Genomic DNA, 15,528 nt, shown 5'->3' with positions numbered 1-15,528 from the left:
CTGATGTTGGAAGTTCTGGCTCTCAGTCTCCACTCTAATTCATCCCAAAGGTGTTCTATCGGGTTGAGGTCGGGGCTCCGTGCAGCCAGTCAAGTTCCTCTACACCAGACTCACTCATCCATGTCCTTATGGACCTTGCTTTGTACATTGGTGCGCAGTCATGTTGGAACAGGAAGGGGCCGTCCCCAAACTGTTCTCACAAAGTTGGGTGCATGAAATTGCCCAAAACGGCTTTGAATGCTGCAGCATTGAGTTCCTTTCACTGGAACTAAGGGGCCAAGCCCAACCCCTGAACAACCCTACACCATAATCCCCCCTCCACCAAACTGTACACTTGGCACAATGCAGTCAGGCAAGTACCATTCTCCTGGCAACTGCCAAACCCAGACTCGTCCATCGGATTGCCAGATAGAGAAGCATGATTAGACACTCCAGAGAACGTCTCCACTGTTCTGGAGTTCAGTGGCGGTGTGCATTACACCACTGCATCTGACGCTTTGCATTGCACTTGGTGATGTAAGGCTTGGATACAGCTGCTCAGCCATTGAAACCCATTCCATGACATTCTCTAAAGACCGTTCTTGTGCTAATCTGAAGGCCACATGAAGTTTGGAGGTCTGTAGCTATTGACTGTGCAGACTGTGCGCCTCAGCATGCGTTGTCCCCGCTCTGTGATTTTACATGGCCTCCCACTTCGTGGCTTAGTTGCCGTTGTTCCCAATTGCTTCCACTTTGCTATAATACGTGACCATGGAATATTTAATAGCAAGGAAATTTCACAAACAGATTTATTGCTCAGGTGGTATCACGCTTGAATTCACTGAGCTCCTGAGAGTGACCCATTCTTTCATAAATGTTTGTAGAAGCAGTCTGCATGACTAGGTGCTTGATTTTCTACACCTGTGGCTATGGAAGTGATTGGAACACCTGAATTCAATGATTTGGAGGGGTGTCACATTGAAACGGTGATATGTAGAGAGGTAGTCATACTCTCAGGCAAATAAGCTACAACTGGCCCTCATTCCCCTTGTGGGAGTGGAAATGGTTCAAACTGAAATGTGGAAAAATATAAAGACAATGAATATAGTGACTGAGTAAGGGACTTAGTAATGCAAAACGTAAACCTAGGACATGTAAGAGAGAACTGGGAAGTTCTGGGTTTTAGTAGCGCTAGTTGTATTTATATACAAATAAATGGCCATTTAGTTCAGAGAGAATCCATGCATCTTAACAGAAGATTGTTACATCACATTGCTGATCTGTGCTCCTCACTGTAGTATTGCTAGGCATGTTCGCTGCCAGCGACTTTTGGGGTGTGCTAGACCGTGCATGAATAAAGAATACCTCTGCAGACATTTTTTAAGGACTATCATTCCACAACACTCTGATTACACACTAACAAATGCACACATGTACCTGAATCAGTCTTCTTTGTCTAGTATTTGTGACAAACATTCACAAGTCAAATCTATGTCTGATATGGCAAACATCACTACTGAAGCTGAAAATGTTTTTAAATGTTAAATCAGCTATGAAGCCATTTTGTCACACAACTCCACAATGACCGTTTAACACACGTAGTGTATTTACAGTAACAAACTTCAGACAGTACAAGTAGATTTTAAGTTTCTTTACTTAATATGACAACAGGGCCATCAGAAAAAAGCACAAATATGAAACATTTATTTACAAGAGACAGGTTAGGTAGAGGGAGGGACCACAAGTAACAACTCTCAGCAAGTGTAAACTACAGTGTACAGGCGGGCTGCTGGAACAGCTCAGAAGAGTTGCCCATTCATAAAGCAAATACAGGCACAAAATCAATCAAGGAAGTGTCCAAATAAAAACAGAAAAGCACCATGAATAAATACAAAAAGTAATGCTCTGCGACTATCTGTAATGTGCAAAATGTTAATGAAGATGAGCATGCAGAACGGCACGCTTTCGGAGGGGGGAGCCCACAGCCTCGCCGCGCACCCAAACACTATCGCACTGATTCTTACTTCATAGCTAAACAATCACCTACATTCAGCTCTACCAAGAGGACTCAGTTATGACACAGCATTTCGAGCTTGACTAAGCTTAATATACACGAGACATGCCAGCTTAATTAACAGAGACATGTTTTGGTATGTGCAAAAATAATTAATTAAAATAGTGTACATTTATTTAAAAAAAATACATGTCATTACATAAGCTTGTCTCTATAGTGTTCATCCTAAGGTCAGATTCACCTTCATGTATGTCTCATAACCGTAGTGACAGGAAGTACCCCCCCCCCCCCCAGGTCACCGATGAGTGATGGTAGAGTTCAGGGCACCGGTCTTGCAGTTAGATTTGGAAGCCTTTGAGAGCTCACGCTGAGGAGAAAGAGGAAAGAATGTGAAACAAGATCAACCCTCTTTGAAACCCACTTGTTCTACACCAAGACATGGTACAACTCCCTCATATCACACTTAGAGAACCAACAAATATACTAAAATTATTAATCTTACTATTTGGCAAATCATCATTAAATTAGTCACTTTATTCAAAACAACTTTTATGGATGTATAATGAAATATAATACTAAGTTGTGCAAATACACACATTTAAATAGATGAGACAGAGTCAGACAGAGCACAGGTGATTGAAACCAGTCCCTGACTTTTTACTTTACCTATCCCAACACTAAGTTAGCAGTGTGGTTCTAAGCTGAAAGGCTAGTGAAACACTGAAAAGTATCAGATGAATTAGTCTGCAGCAGGAGCCTGAGTTGGTGGGTAAGTCATACAGGTGGTTAGATTGCTGGAGTGCAAGTATGACAGACCGGTTAACCAGAAACCCTCAGTATGGAGACAGAGTAAAAACAGCAACACACAGCCCAGCCCGGCTCTGCCCTGGTCCTGGGGGTTCCCTCAATATGCAGCTTCTGCGCTTAATGACATCACACTTTAAGGACCCGCTGGCTGAAAACGACGGCTCTGCCTTTGCGACAGTTTTGATTAGAGTTTTAACACAAATTTTTCTTATTTATAACCCTTAAGATAAAAGACATTTATTAATGACTACTCAATACTTTATAGGACTGTAAAAATGACATTATGTTTATATATATAAAAAAAGGTTGATGTCACACAGTCAAGCCTAATTAGGAACTCACAGAAAATTGGTCTCAAGGCTGAGAATAGGGGGCTGGTCGCCGAAAATAAAACCTGAAATGTTAGGCATTTACAGGGGTGTGGTTAACAGCTCATGCACTCAACAAGTGGGGGGGCTTGCTTGCAAGTACCTGGGAGGGATGCGGGGGTCAGGGATGACACATTCTTTCTAAAACAGAACGAAGAATCAGAAATACACCTGACCAGTACTGCAATGAACTACAGAGAGAACTATAGATTGAAAGGGAATTCATTGCATCAGAGCAATGCGTCGTATTTATACATTTAAATGGCTTGACTTTGGCAATCACTGATGCGTCCGTTTACCCATGTTTAATTATTAACACGCACCAGTTAAATGCCATTTGAAGGAAATTCCTCTGCCTAGACTGTGTGTTGCTGAAGAGATCCAGGGAAAAGGAGTTTTAGTATTTTTAAAACAGAGAATTACCGCAAACTCAGAATAGGTGCTGGCGATAGAGTTTATGCTGTAGTTACGCTGTGGACTGGCAGGGGTCCTCAGCACACCTCTCAGGAGAGACCCCGGAGCCTGAGTGATGTTCTCCTTGTTACGCTCCATGAGGGCACTGCGTGGAGGCCTGCCATGTCCCGGCGTTCGTGACGAAAGCCCAGGCTTGGGAAGAGACAGGGAGACAGACAGAAATTCCACCCAATCAGAGTCATCCACTAGTGTTTCACTGAGGCAAGAACCCTGGGTCCTAGAGCCCGCCCAGTTTCTACACAAACCTTGGCTGCAGAGAGTGGAGGGCGGGACATGGGTGAATGGCAGATGGTTCCTCCAAAAACGGAGCGCATCGTGCTATTAGGAGTGGCGCTAGAGATGCTGGAGGTGGCGTTGAGCTAGGGAAGAGGCGGGTACAGTTAGTTGCGTGGGCAGCTTTCATGTTAAAGTCCTCCCAGCATCAACTGGTACAAGCTCGAACAGCCAGTGGCCGACAGCAGTGTAATCGCAGGCTACGTTAGCCTACGGTAGAGGTTAAAGGCCAATCACAAGCATGTGGCAGGTCAATATGACAGGTCAGTCTCATCTAATAGATAGTAACAGACATGAAGCTCTTGCCACACGTGCGAGTAATAAAATGAGATACCTTTCTCGTTTTCCCAGGGGTGGTGCTTCCCGGGAGTCGCCGTTTTGACGGAGTTCGTACAGCAGTGCCATACAGCATGTCCTCTTCCGTCTGCTTGCTTTTTTTCAGTTGCTGTTTCAAAACAAACAAAAAACAAAACAAAACAAACATCTTAGTAGCCACTATAACGTTATGGACATAATGCTAGCATGCTGCTCCAGGGCCAAAGGCGGCTTTCTGACCCGCTCCACCCTCTCCCTCTCCTTCTCCGTCCTGTGAAGCTCCCACTGCTCCTCCACGAACTGCAGGAACTTCTTGCCGTCGATCAGGAACTCGCGGCCCTGCTCCTGCTCCCAGACATCGATCTGGGCCTTCAGCTTCTTCTCCAGCTTCAGGGCACAAACAGCAGCGGAGGGTTAGAGAGCGCAGGCTCCGCCAGGCCGGCGGCAGCCGACGGCTATCTGAACGGACTTCACCTTGGGCAGGTTCTTCTGCAGGTCGGCTCTCTGTTTTTCCTCCTTGAGAAGGTTTCCTCCTCTGTTGGTGAACCTCGAGGGATCTGTCGCTTTTTTCTGGAGTGGGTTATTGATACAGAATCAGTGGGGCTAAGACGTGATAACAGAATGGAGCGGTACACCGAAGCCCGTCGCGGCGTCTCCTTCCCGCCTGCCCTGCTCACCTCGAGCTCCAGGAACAGCAGCCAGTTCTCCTGCCACTGGTGCACCCCCTCGTACAGCTCCTGGTGCTCCTCAAAGTGCTGCCTCAGCCTCTGGAGCTCATCCTCGTGCAGCCGCAGCAGCTCCTCACTAAACTCCTCTGCACACACAGAGAACCATGAGACCCGCTGACATCATCAAGCTGAGACCCCGGGGCAACCGTGTCGGCCGGGTCAGATCCTCCCGTTTACCGTGGTGGTACGGCACGAAGTCTTGCTGCTGCTCGGCGCTGAAGAAGCACTTCTCCCAGTAGGAGGCGAGCTCCGCCCGGACGGCCTCCGTAAACACACGGATGTTCTCCATCTTCAACTGATCCAGGCGCTGGAGCTCGGCCGCCAGCTGACAGGGGGGAGAACACACCGGGGTGTCACTGTCTCTGTACACAGCCATAGTCATAAGCATTAACACTGGATCAGCATCCTCCAGGGCCAACCGTGTCCAAAAATGACATCATCACTGTATTCATCTACAGACAATCCTCACATGTTTGAAGGACACCTGAATGTACAATTAAAAGAACTTAAGTTAAACAATCTTAAATTCTTTTTTTTAAAGAAACCTTCACTTTAAGTCAATCTGAACAAAAGCAATATTTTCTCATTTTTCAGTACAACACGCTCCACAAGCTCCATCCAGCTCCTTTCAGCGTCTAATGGTCAGTCCTTGGTCAATCTGGACAAAATGCTGCCAATCAGCAGATTTGAGGACAGCATATCACAGTCATTTCCATCACACCGTTACGTGATGTAGATATCAGTGCAGTCACTGTGATTTGTTTGTGAATGGAGGTGCCACATCGAGGGCCCGGCTGTGCCGGGATTTCAGCGCCTCTTACCGCTTCCATGTTCCTCTTCTTGCACGTGACCATGTGCTCGGAAAGCTGATCTCTCTCCACCTGGGGGACCTGCAGCCGATCCCACAGCTCCTGGATCTGTCTGCGGTAGGAGCTGCACAGAGCCTCATTCTCAGCCTTACGCTCCTCCAGCTGTTCAAGGAAACAGGACTAGTGTGAAATTTATTTTAAAAAATAAAATAAAATAAAATCGAATCTATAACCAATATACTTTAGGTTAATTTCGCCGGTACTGGCTTCCTAGCGGAATATGTTAAGCCAATATATTATGAGACCGAAAGATCAATTTGCCGGTTAATGATGAAATACAGGGATGTCGCAGATCATATGAAAACAGTATAAAAGGGGGAGTAGTTTCATATTATGTGTCAAGTTTAAGCTATAAGCTTTTTGTGTCTCCCATGCTTACTAGCATAAAGGTGCCACTTCCTGTTGTGTGGTGTGAGTGGCTGGGAGCTACGAAAGTCCCCCGGTTGAGGCGGCCCAGGGACCTGTAAACTGGGACCAGATTCTGGGACTCCATCGTGAAAGCAGCTTTTGTTAGCAAAGCTAATAACCTAGATAAATATGGACTGTAAGTACAAGATTTTAAACATCTGTGATTTCTGCCTTGTTCGTTTTGGGAAAACAACATACTGAATTTTACAGAATACACCTGCAGTAGAGACATAAATACCAGCAGAGCTTGCTGGTTTTTATTTTGGGGGGGGGGCTAGCCAGATTGTGTGAAGAGCACCCCACCCCCCTCCCCAAGCAGCCAGTTACCTGAGCCAGGAGCAACTTAAGAGCTTTGATGTTCTCCTTGGAGAGGCAGAAGGCCTCCTCTTCTTCATAGACGACGTCCCTCTCGAAGCTGGTATCAGGCACCTGCTCCAGGTCCTCCATGCACAGTATGATCTGCTTCTTGATGTCAACAAACTCCGCATGCCTTTGCTCCTGCAGATTACACAAACATTATTAGTACAGCTGCAAAATCTACCAACATCTGCACAGTCAGAGTCTCAGTATCAGTCTAAATAACCCAGCTTGATGGTTTACGGCACGCACGCACGCACGCCTATCACTGTGGGGACTCTCCATTCATTTCTATGGGCATAACCACAATCCTAACTATGATAACCTTAACCCCTACCCAGCCCTAACCTTAACCATAAGTAACAAGACAAAACAAGACTTTTGGCTACTTTAGTTTTTTGATTGCATTCACAGATTCTTATATAATTGAGGTTTATATTGTGGGGAGCTGAAAAATGACCCCTCAAGATGAAAGTAATAGGTTTTACCACACTGTGGAGACATTTGGTCCACACAATGTAACAAATACCAACCCACACCTATACACACACAATACGCAGTACACATACACTCTATGGCTAGTCCATCATTTACTCCTGCCTAAGACAAGGTAGGAGCCTCTCGGCCCACAGAACAACTAGAAAGGACTTAACAAGACGCTGGAAACCTCTGCTGTCATCAAGACTTTTCCCACTGGATCTGTTTTGTTTAAAGCACCATGCTTTGTAAACTCAGGACACTATAATGAGTGAAAATCACATAACTTCCACATTTGGCACAATCCTAATTAAAAATCATTCAGATCACATACAGTACATTCCCCACTGTAAAGCTTTATCAAACAGTAATACATATATTCATATACACTTTTAAAAAAAAGGTTTATTAAGAACAAACGGCTGTAGACGGGAGCAGAGCAAGACCTTCTCCGCGACGAGGCCGGCGATGTGTTGTTGGAAGGCCTCAAGCTGCTCCAGGGTGGGCACGCATGCGGGGTCGATGATGTAAGCACCCGTGCAGAGGACATCGCACAGGTCACGTTCCTGGTCCTGAAGGCCTTTCAGCTCCTGCATGCGCTGGTTCTTCTGCTTTAACATCACCTCCAGGCGGGTGCGGATGTCCTTCTCCAGCTGCAGCATGCTGCTCCCATCCTCGTCCTACCGAGCCAAACACCTTACAGGTTTACCTGAGCATAACAATTCGCTCTCCAGGGATTCTTATTAACATGTGATTATTCAGCTGATACTTTAGCCAAAACGTTTAGGAAGAAACAGGAGCATTCTGACGTGAATATAGCGGTGAAGTGAAACATCTATGTTGGAGTAATGCAGTGTAATGTGTCGCACTGGAACCTTATATTATATTAGGGCACCTCCCAGGACCTATGAACTGCTACCACAAGTGTGCTCTTAAACACAAGACACCAGGCTGTCCACAAGGAAGTCACAGGTGAGGCCTCAGGACTCCGGCTCACCTCGAACGGCGGTAGCTGCAGCTCCTTGCACAAGTCGTCCAGCTCCTTGCGACACGTCTCGATGCTGTTCATCAATCGCTGCTTCAGGCTCTCTTCCTCTGCGATCATCATGTCCAGCAAACCCTGCACCCAGAGCAGGAGTCTAATGAGTACCACGCAGCACAGGCAGACATAAAGGCAGGGAGGCACAATCCTAAACCATTAAACCATGTCCTGCATAAGCACTCACTCTGACATGCTTCTTCACCACTTCTGTCCTCTGTAGCCGCTGGTCCTCTGGGATCCCGATTTCCTCCCAGATGTCTTTCAGGCGGCACAGGGCTTTATTTAGGCATGCCACAGATTCAGCGGCAAGGACCTCACTGTCAAAAGACGACCACAACCTAAGTGAGCACTTTGCAGACGTTAGGACACCACACCCCTATTACAAGCAGCCAGGCTCCATTAATTCTACTCAGAAGCAGAACGAGCCACACCTATTCTCGACTGACACCCCAACTACACTCAGTGATCCAGTATGAGAAACAAACCTTGTCCGTATTAAGAAAGAACGATTCCCAGTACCATGATCGTCCTTTGGCTGCTTTGAAACTTAAAAGTACCGACACAGGAACGACCTGCAGTTGCGTTTAGCGCTAAGCGACTAGAGGAGTATGCCTGGTCAAGCAAACAAACCACCGAGCAAGCAGGTGTCGTGTGCGTTCCTAGGAAAAATGTTGGACTGTACTGTATGTCTCGACGGGTTGGGTGGATTATATTCTAGGAAGGTTAAGGTAACGTTACAAGTGTTGGGCAAAATGGCGCTGTGGTCGTTCGCTGTACCAGACGTCGCTTTGTACAGACACCTGTTTTTATGCGGCAGCCCTAAATAAGGAGCCTCGGATAATAATCGGCTGCTTGGTTTAACCGGGATTGTCTAGTTTAGTAGTTACAAGCACAGCATTGAGCTATATAAGGATATAAACTGCTAGTCACACAAAGACAAATCTGTGACGAAGCAGAACCGCAAAAAGAACCGGAATCAGAGACCAGAGGCAGCACCGCACTGAACAGTCGAATTAGAAGTTTCATAGAAAGAAAACTGGCCACTTCTTCCACCCGTGACCGTTAGAATGACGATCAAATTTCGCACTTACCTCTTTCTCATGGTACCAACGCTCCAAACGACCTTTTCGCAGTTCTTCTTATATATATATATGCGATAAATATATATGCGTATATTTTTATTCTGAAGAGCCTCGCCGCAACTCTCTCCCACTGACAGTTTCGATCGAATTCAAATCCTGCGTCTGAGCGTAAGCGCGTTTTCTATTGGCTCGGACAGCCACACGTCACAGTATAGCAATAAAGGGCTACTGTTAAAACTGCGCATGCGCCCTGCTATAACATTGAGAGGACGCTTACTTTCTTGTATACAAGTAGGACCATATAGATGCAATATTTACCATGTCACCATGAGATAACTAGAATTAAGAATTTCTGCACATTTCATAATGCTATCTCTTCATATACTTAACATCTTTACAATGAAGATAAAGGAACTACTAAGCATAACTTGAGCACAATTTACATATAAAAAATTGCATTTTAGGTTAATATTTTATTTATGACTTTACGTTTTAACAAGCACTATTTCTTATTTTTACTACAAGCGTTGATTAATTAATTAATTAATGAACGAAACTTTGAACAGCAACCTTTCACTAGTGATAAATATGCAGCTCCCTGGCCAAAACCGGAAGTCGAACCTCGGAACCTTTGTGATCACGGTATGTTGCGGTGGTCGGACAGCATCAACATCCGGTTGCTAACATTTACTTCCTGTTCCTAAGAGGAGAAGGCGCAAAATAAGGGTGTCTTTGGATAAAGAAAATAATACATATAATAGTGTGTATTCGCATACCTGATTCATCATGTCGGGACAGAACGCTCTCAACATGAAGCAGCCGCCGATCCAGTCCACGGCTGGAGCCGTGCCGGTGCGAAATGAAAAGGGTAAGGAGAGGCCACGGCAACAGACAGCCAAGACCGCAAGCTCACGCAGAGCTTTTCTGAAACGTCGGCTCTGATGTTCGTTCATACGTTTAAATCGACTGACATGCAATATCTCCAATTTCCAAAAAAATATTATACACCGACACGTGTGACGTGTGATGCAATTTTAGTGACTTAATCTAATAACTTTAGCACAGTTCAGCGTTAACGTGAAAAGTTGCCATTTTGATTGCATTTGAGTGCAAAGTATCAGTTCACAGCAATGGCGAGACAGTTTAACAGACGGGATATTTCCAATGCCATCGCTCTACAGGTGAGATTTCCATGGAGAAAGTGAAGGTGAAGCGCTACGTATCAGGTAAGCGGCCCGATTATGCCCCTATGGAATCCTCGGATGAGGAGGAGGAGGATTTTCAGTTTGTGAAGAAGGGCAAGGAGGCAGAACCTGAGGTGGAGCTGGAGGAAGAAGAGGTGTCCGACCCTCGCCTGAAGCGTCTGATGAACCGTGTCTCCGAGGATGTGGAGGAAAGGTACCAGTTGGTCCTGGCATCTTCCCTCATGCTTCTGTGAAATCTGGGATGGCCTGAGTATCCTGAACATGTTGAGTGGGTTCCCTGTCCCTCCCCTAGGTTGGCACGACATAGACAGATTGCCGAGCCAGAGCTGGTGGCAGAGGCCAGTGAGGAGTCAGATGAAGGAACATGGCAACCTGAACGTGACGAGAGCAGCGAAGAAGACGACGAGGAGGAGGAAGAGGAAGTTGATGATGAGGTAAAGGGGATGGCGGTTGTTTTACTCTTTTCTTAGCAGCTTGGGGGACTGGGACATTATAGCCAGTTGAGCCTTTGGTGCCGCTGCACAGGAAATCGAGAGGCGTAGGGCGATGATGCGTCAGCGAGCGCATGAGCGCAAGAATGAAGAAATGGAGATCATGGAGGTGGAAGAAGAGGGCAAATCTGGGGAGGAGTCAGAGTCGGAGTCAGAGTATGAGGAATACACAGACAGCGAAGACGAGACAGAGCCACGGCTCAAACCCGTCTTCATCCGCAAGTAAGAGGCTCTTTCTCATGGCAAGAGCACACTCTCCCATTATTTACAGATAACTAAGTGTTCTGTAAGTCTGGTCGTAATGTCAACGATTCATTCACCTACTTAATTCTCATGCAGGTGTGTTTTTTTTTTTTTTAAGCCTGTCATTTGCCCATTTCTTCTAGGAAGGACAGGGTGACTGTAGCTGAGCGCGAGGCAGAGGAGCAGAGGCAGAAGGAGCTGGAGGCCGAAGCCAAGAGACAGGCGGAGGAACGAAGGCGCTACACCCTCAAGATCGTGGAGGAGGAGGCAAAGAAAGAGTTTGAGGAGAACCGACGCACGCTGGCCGCCCTGGAAGCATTGGACACAGATGGAGAGAACGAGGAGGAAGAGTATGAGGCCTGGAAGGTCCGTGAGCTGAAGCGCATCAAGCGGGACCGTGAAACACGAGAAGCGTGAGTGTTTTTTGTTTTAAAGTTCTTGCTGTTATTTTTCATGAATGCTACCAAGCAGAAATTGGCTGAGCTGGGTCTGCCTGCTGAATTGGTCCTGACTCTCTGTACTGTGTTGTTGCACAGCATGGAGAAGGAAAAGACTGAAATTGACAGGTTCCACAACCTCACAGACGAGGAGCGCAGGGCTGAGCTCCGGAACAGTGGCAGACAGGTTACCAACAAGGCCATTAAGGGGAAATACAAGTTCCTCCAGAAGTATTACCACAGAGGAGCCTTCTTCATGGTGAGCAGACATGGATAACTGTATGATATGTGCGCAGAAGGCTTAAAGAGCATGCCTGATTTGTCTCTGGTTTGATTAACATTTTTCAACCCTACACTCCCACCTCCCATACAGGACGAAGAGCAGGATGTATTCAAGAGAGACTTCAGTGCCCCCACCTTGGAGGACCATTTCAACAAGACGATCCTTCCCAAAGTCATGCAGGTCAGTGCAGGATTTGCTGCTGCGTGTCCTTTAAATTGAATTGCATAACGTATTGAATTAATGCCTGCAAAAGATTGGCCTTTTACAATTTTATGTCTTGTCCTGTTGTGAATTTCAGGTCAAAAATTTTGGACGCTCCGGACGCACTAAGTACACACACTTGGTGGACCAGGACACCACCTCCTTCGATTCCCCGTGGGCTCAAGAGAGTGCCCAGAACAGCAAGTTCTTTAAACAGAAAGCGGGGGGTGTGAGAGATGTGTTTGAGCGTCCCACTGTACAGAAGAGGAAGACCTGAACTTATCCCCTATGGAGCAGACGAGTGGGGTTGGGGAAGATGTACATTAAACTGATAGACCCAGACTGATGCTGGCCCTAGACCACCCACCACAGGAACAGACGGGAACAGCTGTGTGTGAGACAGGACCATCTGTTCATAGCACGTTGGGAGCCCATGGATACACACACACAGACACACATTTCTCCTAAGTGATTGTTTTGGATATGTTCTATTTTCCTGATATGGGGATAGCATGGGTGCTCGCTTTTTTCCCAGGGAATGCTATTTGTCAGTCTATGTATATTCTCAGTTTAATCTGTCAGTTTTCTGTGTAATTAAAACATGAAGGCATTGTTTTTTTTCTAGGCATAGACTAATGTTTTTTCAGTTTTTTTCCATTTTCTTAATTCTTTGAAATTGTGTAAATAACTTAATTCTTGTATTAACCATGTTCTGGAGTGTTCACGGCTTTTATAGACTGATTAAATCCAGTAATTCCACTTGTAGCCTGTCTTTTGTAGATTAAGGTTGGGGGCAGTAACGTTTCACATCAAATGTCCAACAGGTAAGGAATCGTTTTTCTTCAATGAGGAAAAGGAGGGGAAAAAATCCCGAAATGCTTTATTTGCAGTCCTAAAATAACTTGGCCCATGAGTCACTTCCAGCTTTGAATGAGGTCAGTGCACGCCGGCTTTGCCGGTCCGCCCGGCTCAGTTCGTGAGGGCGATCAGCGCCTCCACCACGTTGCCCATGTGCTCCCTCAAGCTGCGCTCGGCCACGATCCGCGGGATCTCCAGCTCGCTCATCTGTGGACCGGGAACAGGCGTGTGGTTAATCGAGATTCGGTGCAAAGAAGTGCATAGATGATCACATTTAAGGTTTACTGGGTGTCTGATTCCGCAGACACCCAGTAAACTGGGTATAAACTGTTGTTTTTACAAGTACATAAATGTGTAGTGTGCTTACGATTAGTTCTACGTCTTCCTTCTTAATGATGACCTTGGCTAGCTCTTTCTCCCTGGAATGTTATAAAAGCAACAGAACGTTCGTAAATTATACAACTGTACGACAGGCGGGGCACTACATTTTCGAAAAATAGCTAGTGTAAAAAACAATAGGTAAAAACAACTAACCGCTCCTGTTTCGCTTTCTGTTCCCTCGATCGTCTGTCACCGATCACTGACATGGCCTGATGACAAAAACGCACTGTTAATTTCCTATTGTGATTTACAGGGACATATTGAATGGCTCAACCAAACACTAACAATATAATCTAAAATGGAATAGCGGATATTATTGATTGTAGGGGGAAAATCGGAAAACTTTTAAAAAGCTACTATAAATCCTTTTTACAATTAAATACAAAACATTGCATTACTTTCTAGACCATTTCTTATTTATTCTGGCGATCACAATGGCAACACCACAGTTTCTAGTACCACAGTGACAGACTACTGATGAAAGCGAAAACTGGCGCCTACCGTTTGTAGATCGGAGCTGGAGATTTCTTTTTCTTCTGCATAGTCTGTGACTCGCTCCAAATCGGCAGCCCCGCTGTCATGTTTTCGGGGTTTTTCCACTGGTTTTCCAGTGCAGTTTTCCTCCGCTTCCAGGTCTAACTCTACGTCCCCCTCCGCAGCCATGTTGTATGTGGAAATGCGGAACTGTTTATCGCCGGCTGAGCGGGAACTCGGAAGGAAATGTGGGGAACACCGTTATCACGTGCTCTCATGATCTAGAGCTGAATGGTGTATGTGCGGTCAAGGGCCCAAAAAGCGTAGTAGTTAACACTATTAGCAACTTACAAAGCACAATACTATTAACTACCAGTATTGCAAATTTGTGACTTGAATTAACTGAATCTCTGACTTGGTCGTGTTTGGCTTGCCTAAGCTTGTTTGATCTTCATGAAAGCCACTTTTTGCAAATCATTCAAAGTCACCACGGCTACAGACACTTGTTCTTGTGATTTTTCTTGAAGACTGACTTAGATTTCTAATAATAATTACAGACTGATTAACTTGTGATTTCCTTCTCTTAATTGGGCACGTGACAGTTTTCTATCCTGTTTCAGTCACTAATAAAATATAAATACTGGGAATACTAAACTCGTAGGGCACAAATAATTATTCTACTGAGAAATATTGTCATCAGTGTAGATTTGATTGTCATGTTGACATTGACTTATTTTGTGTATCGGGGGGGGGGGGGGGGGGAGGGTATAATCCATCGTCTCTTGCAATTTGCAGTTTCATTAGCAATGCTGTTAATTGTTTCATTGACCTACAGCTACAGTTAATTGTTGCCCTACAGCTACTGACTTTGGCTGTTTATAGGTAACTTTATATTTAAAAGCCTGAAAGTTGAGCTGTTTATTATCTGTAATTGTCAATTTTGCAGAGATAGAAGGTTCAGGTACAGAATATAAAAATCCAGACCAAGAGTAACTCTGTGACCATGACTCGTCATACTGACTGCTTGAAAGAAAATCTTGGTCTGGATTTTTAAATTCTGGACTTTCCTCCTCTGCTGATTTGTATTTTTAAAATGTCTATCTGTGTGTGTGTATTCTCAACTTTATTAGAAAGGTTCTATTCTATTCTATTCTATTCTGTCTCACAACAAACTGATGTCATGTGTGCTTACGTAGACCCCTAATTGGTTTATGTGAATTCATGGCTGTAGTGGTTTAACTGTCAGAAGATTACTGGTCTAATATTAAATCCTGGGCCAAACTGTAGGAGTATATTGTCTCATGGTGTATTTGTAAGCCATTCATTTTGTTTTATCTTATATAAATGTCATTTCAATGCAAGGCACAGAAGGACAGATACATGGTGCATTTGGGAAGTTCTTTAACGTGGCACTACTGCTTCTTGTGCAGGATTATTTAGGGTGCTGGTATTTACATTTATTTTATTTGTCTAAAGGGATGTACAAGTTTAAGAATAAAAATGAATGATTAATAGAATTTAGTTGAATACTTAACTCAATAATTAATATCTGTTAATTGGCTTTTAGAATTTGAGAGTCAGGAACATACAATAGCTAAGTTCTGAGTTTAGCATCCAAAACGTTTAAACCCATTGATGACAAATCTGGTGAGTGAACGGCCTAGTGCTTCGGGGTCAAGCTGTATGAAATGGTGAAAGGGAGCGGCAGAGAGGTGCGTGTTTGCACATTCTTGGTCAGCATATGCCCAGCTCTGGGTGAATG

The 15,528-nt window shown here is 45.1% G+C and overlaps 3 protein-coding genes across 8 annotated transcripts; 1 reads left to right on the top strand and 2 right to left on the bottom strand.

Annotated features, from left to right (window-relative positions):
- Positions 1-1,615: 1,615 nt before the first annotated feature.
- LOC111859922 (protein regulator of cytokinesis 1-like) lies at positions 1,616-9,399 on the bottom strand. 6 transcript variants are annotated; one of them, XM_023843083.2, is made up of 16 exons: positions 9,203-9,399; positions 8,296-8,428; positions 8,067-8,189; positions 7,516-7,749; positions 6,563-6,733; positions 5,780-5,929; positions 5,136-5,283; positions 4,908-5,044; positions 4,705-4,800; positions 4,471-4,617; positions 4,250-4,360; positions 3,888-4,001; positions 3,669-3,774; positions 3,492-3,539; positions 3,272-3,309; positions 1,616-2,360 (listed from the first exon to the last, which is right to left on the bottom strand). In XM_023843083.2, exons 1-15 carry the CDS (start codon positions 9,211-9,213, stop codon positions 3,290-3,292), a joined length of 1,749 nt encoding a protein of 582 aa, XP_023698851.1. In that variant the 5' UTR covers positions 9,214-9,399; the 3' UTR covers positions 1,616-2,360; positions 3,272-3,289. The 6 variants fall into 6 exon arrangements, with proteins under 6 accessions (XP_023698851.1, XP_023698849.1, XP_023698854.1 ...); XM_023843081.2 differs by lacking the exon at positions 3,492-3,539 and having other exon boundaries at positions 3,592-3,774; XM_023843086.2 differs by lacking the exon at positions 3,492-3,539 and having other exon boundaries at positions 9,203-9,398.
- A 427-nt stretch (positions 9,400-9,826) lies between these two features.
- On the top strand, positions 9,827-12,812 carry mfap1 (microfibril associated protein 1). Its single transcript, XM_023843088.2, has 8 exons — positions 9,827-10,061; positions 10,375-10,591; positions 10,691-10,832; positions 10,924-11,111; positions 11,276-11,545; positions 11,669-11,828; positions 11,943-12,032; positions 12,151-12,812. The coding sequence occupies exons 1-8, from the start codon at positions 9,980-9,982 to the stop codon at positions 12,328-12,330; spliced, it is 1,329 nt and encodes a 442-aa protein (XP_023698856.1). The 5' UTR covers positions 9,827-9,979; the 3' UTR covers positions 12,331-12,812.
- An 87-nt stretch (positions 12,813-12,899) lies between these two features.
- LOC111859924 (huntingtin-interacting protein K-like) lies at positions 12,900-13,993 on the bottom strand. Its single transcript, XM_023843090.2, has 4 exons — positions 13,794-13,993; positions 13,446-13,501; positions 13,279-13,330; positions 12,900-13,118 (listed from the first exon to the last, which is right to left on the bottom strand). Exons 1-4 carry the CDS (start codon positions 13,953-13,955, stop codon positions 13,023-13,025), a joined length of 366 nt encoding a protein of 121 aa, XP_023698858.1. The 5' UTR covers positions 13,956-13,993; the 3' UTR covers positions 12,900-13,022.
- Positions 13,994-15,528: the final 1,535 nt, after the last annotated feature.

This window comes from Paramormyrops kingsleyae, chromosome 13 (assembly GCF_048594095.1).
Source record: "Paramormyrops kingsleyae isolate MSU_618 chromosome 13, PKINGS_0.4, whole genome shotgun sequence".
In the NCBI taxonomy this organism is placed as follows: Eukaryota; Metazoa; Chordata; class Actinopteri; order Osteoglossiformes; family Mormyridae; genus Paramormyrops; species Paramormyrops kingsleyae.
This window is presented reverse-complemented; position numbering and strand designations above follow the sequence as displayed.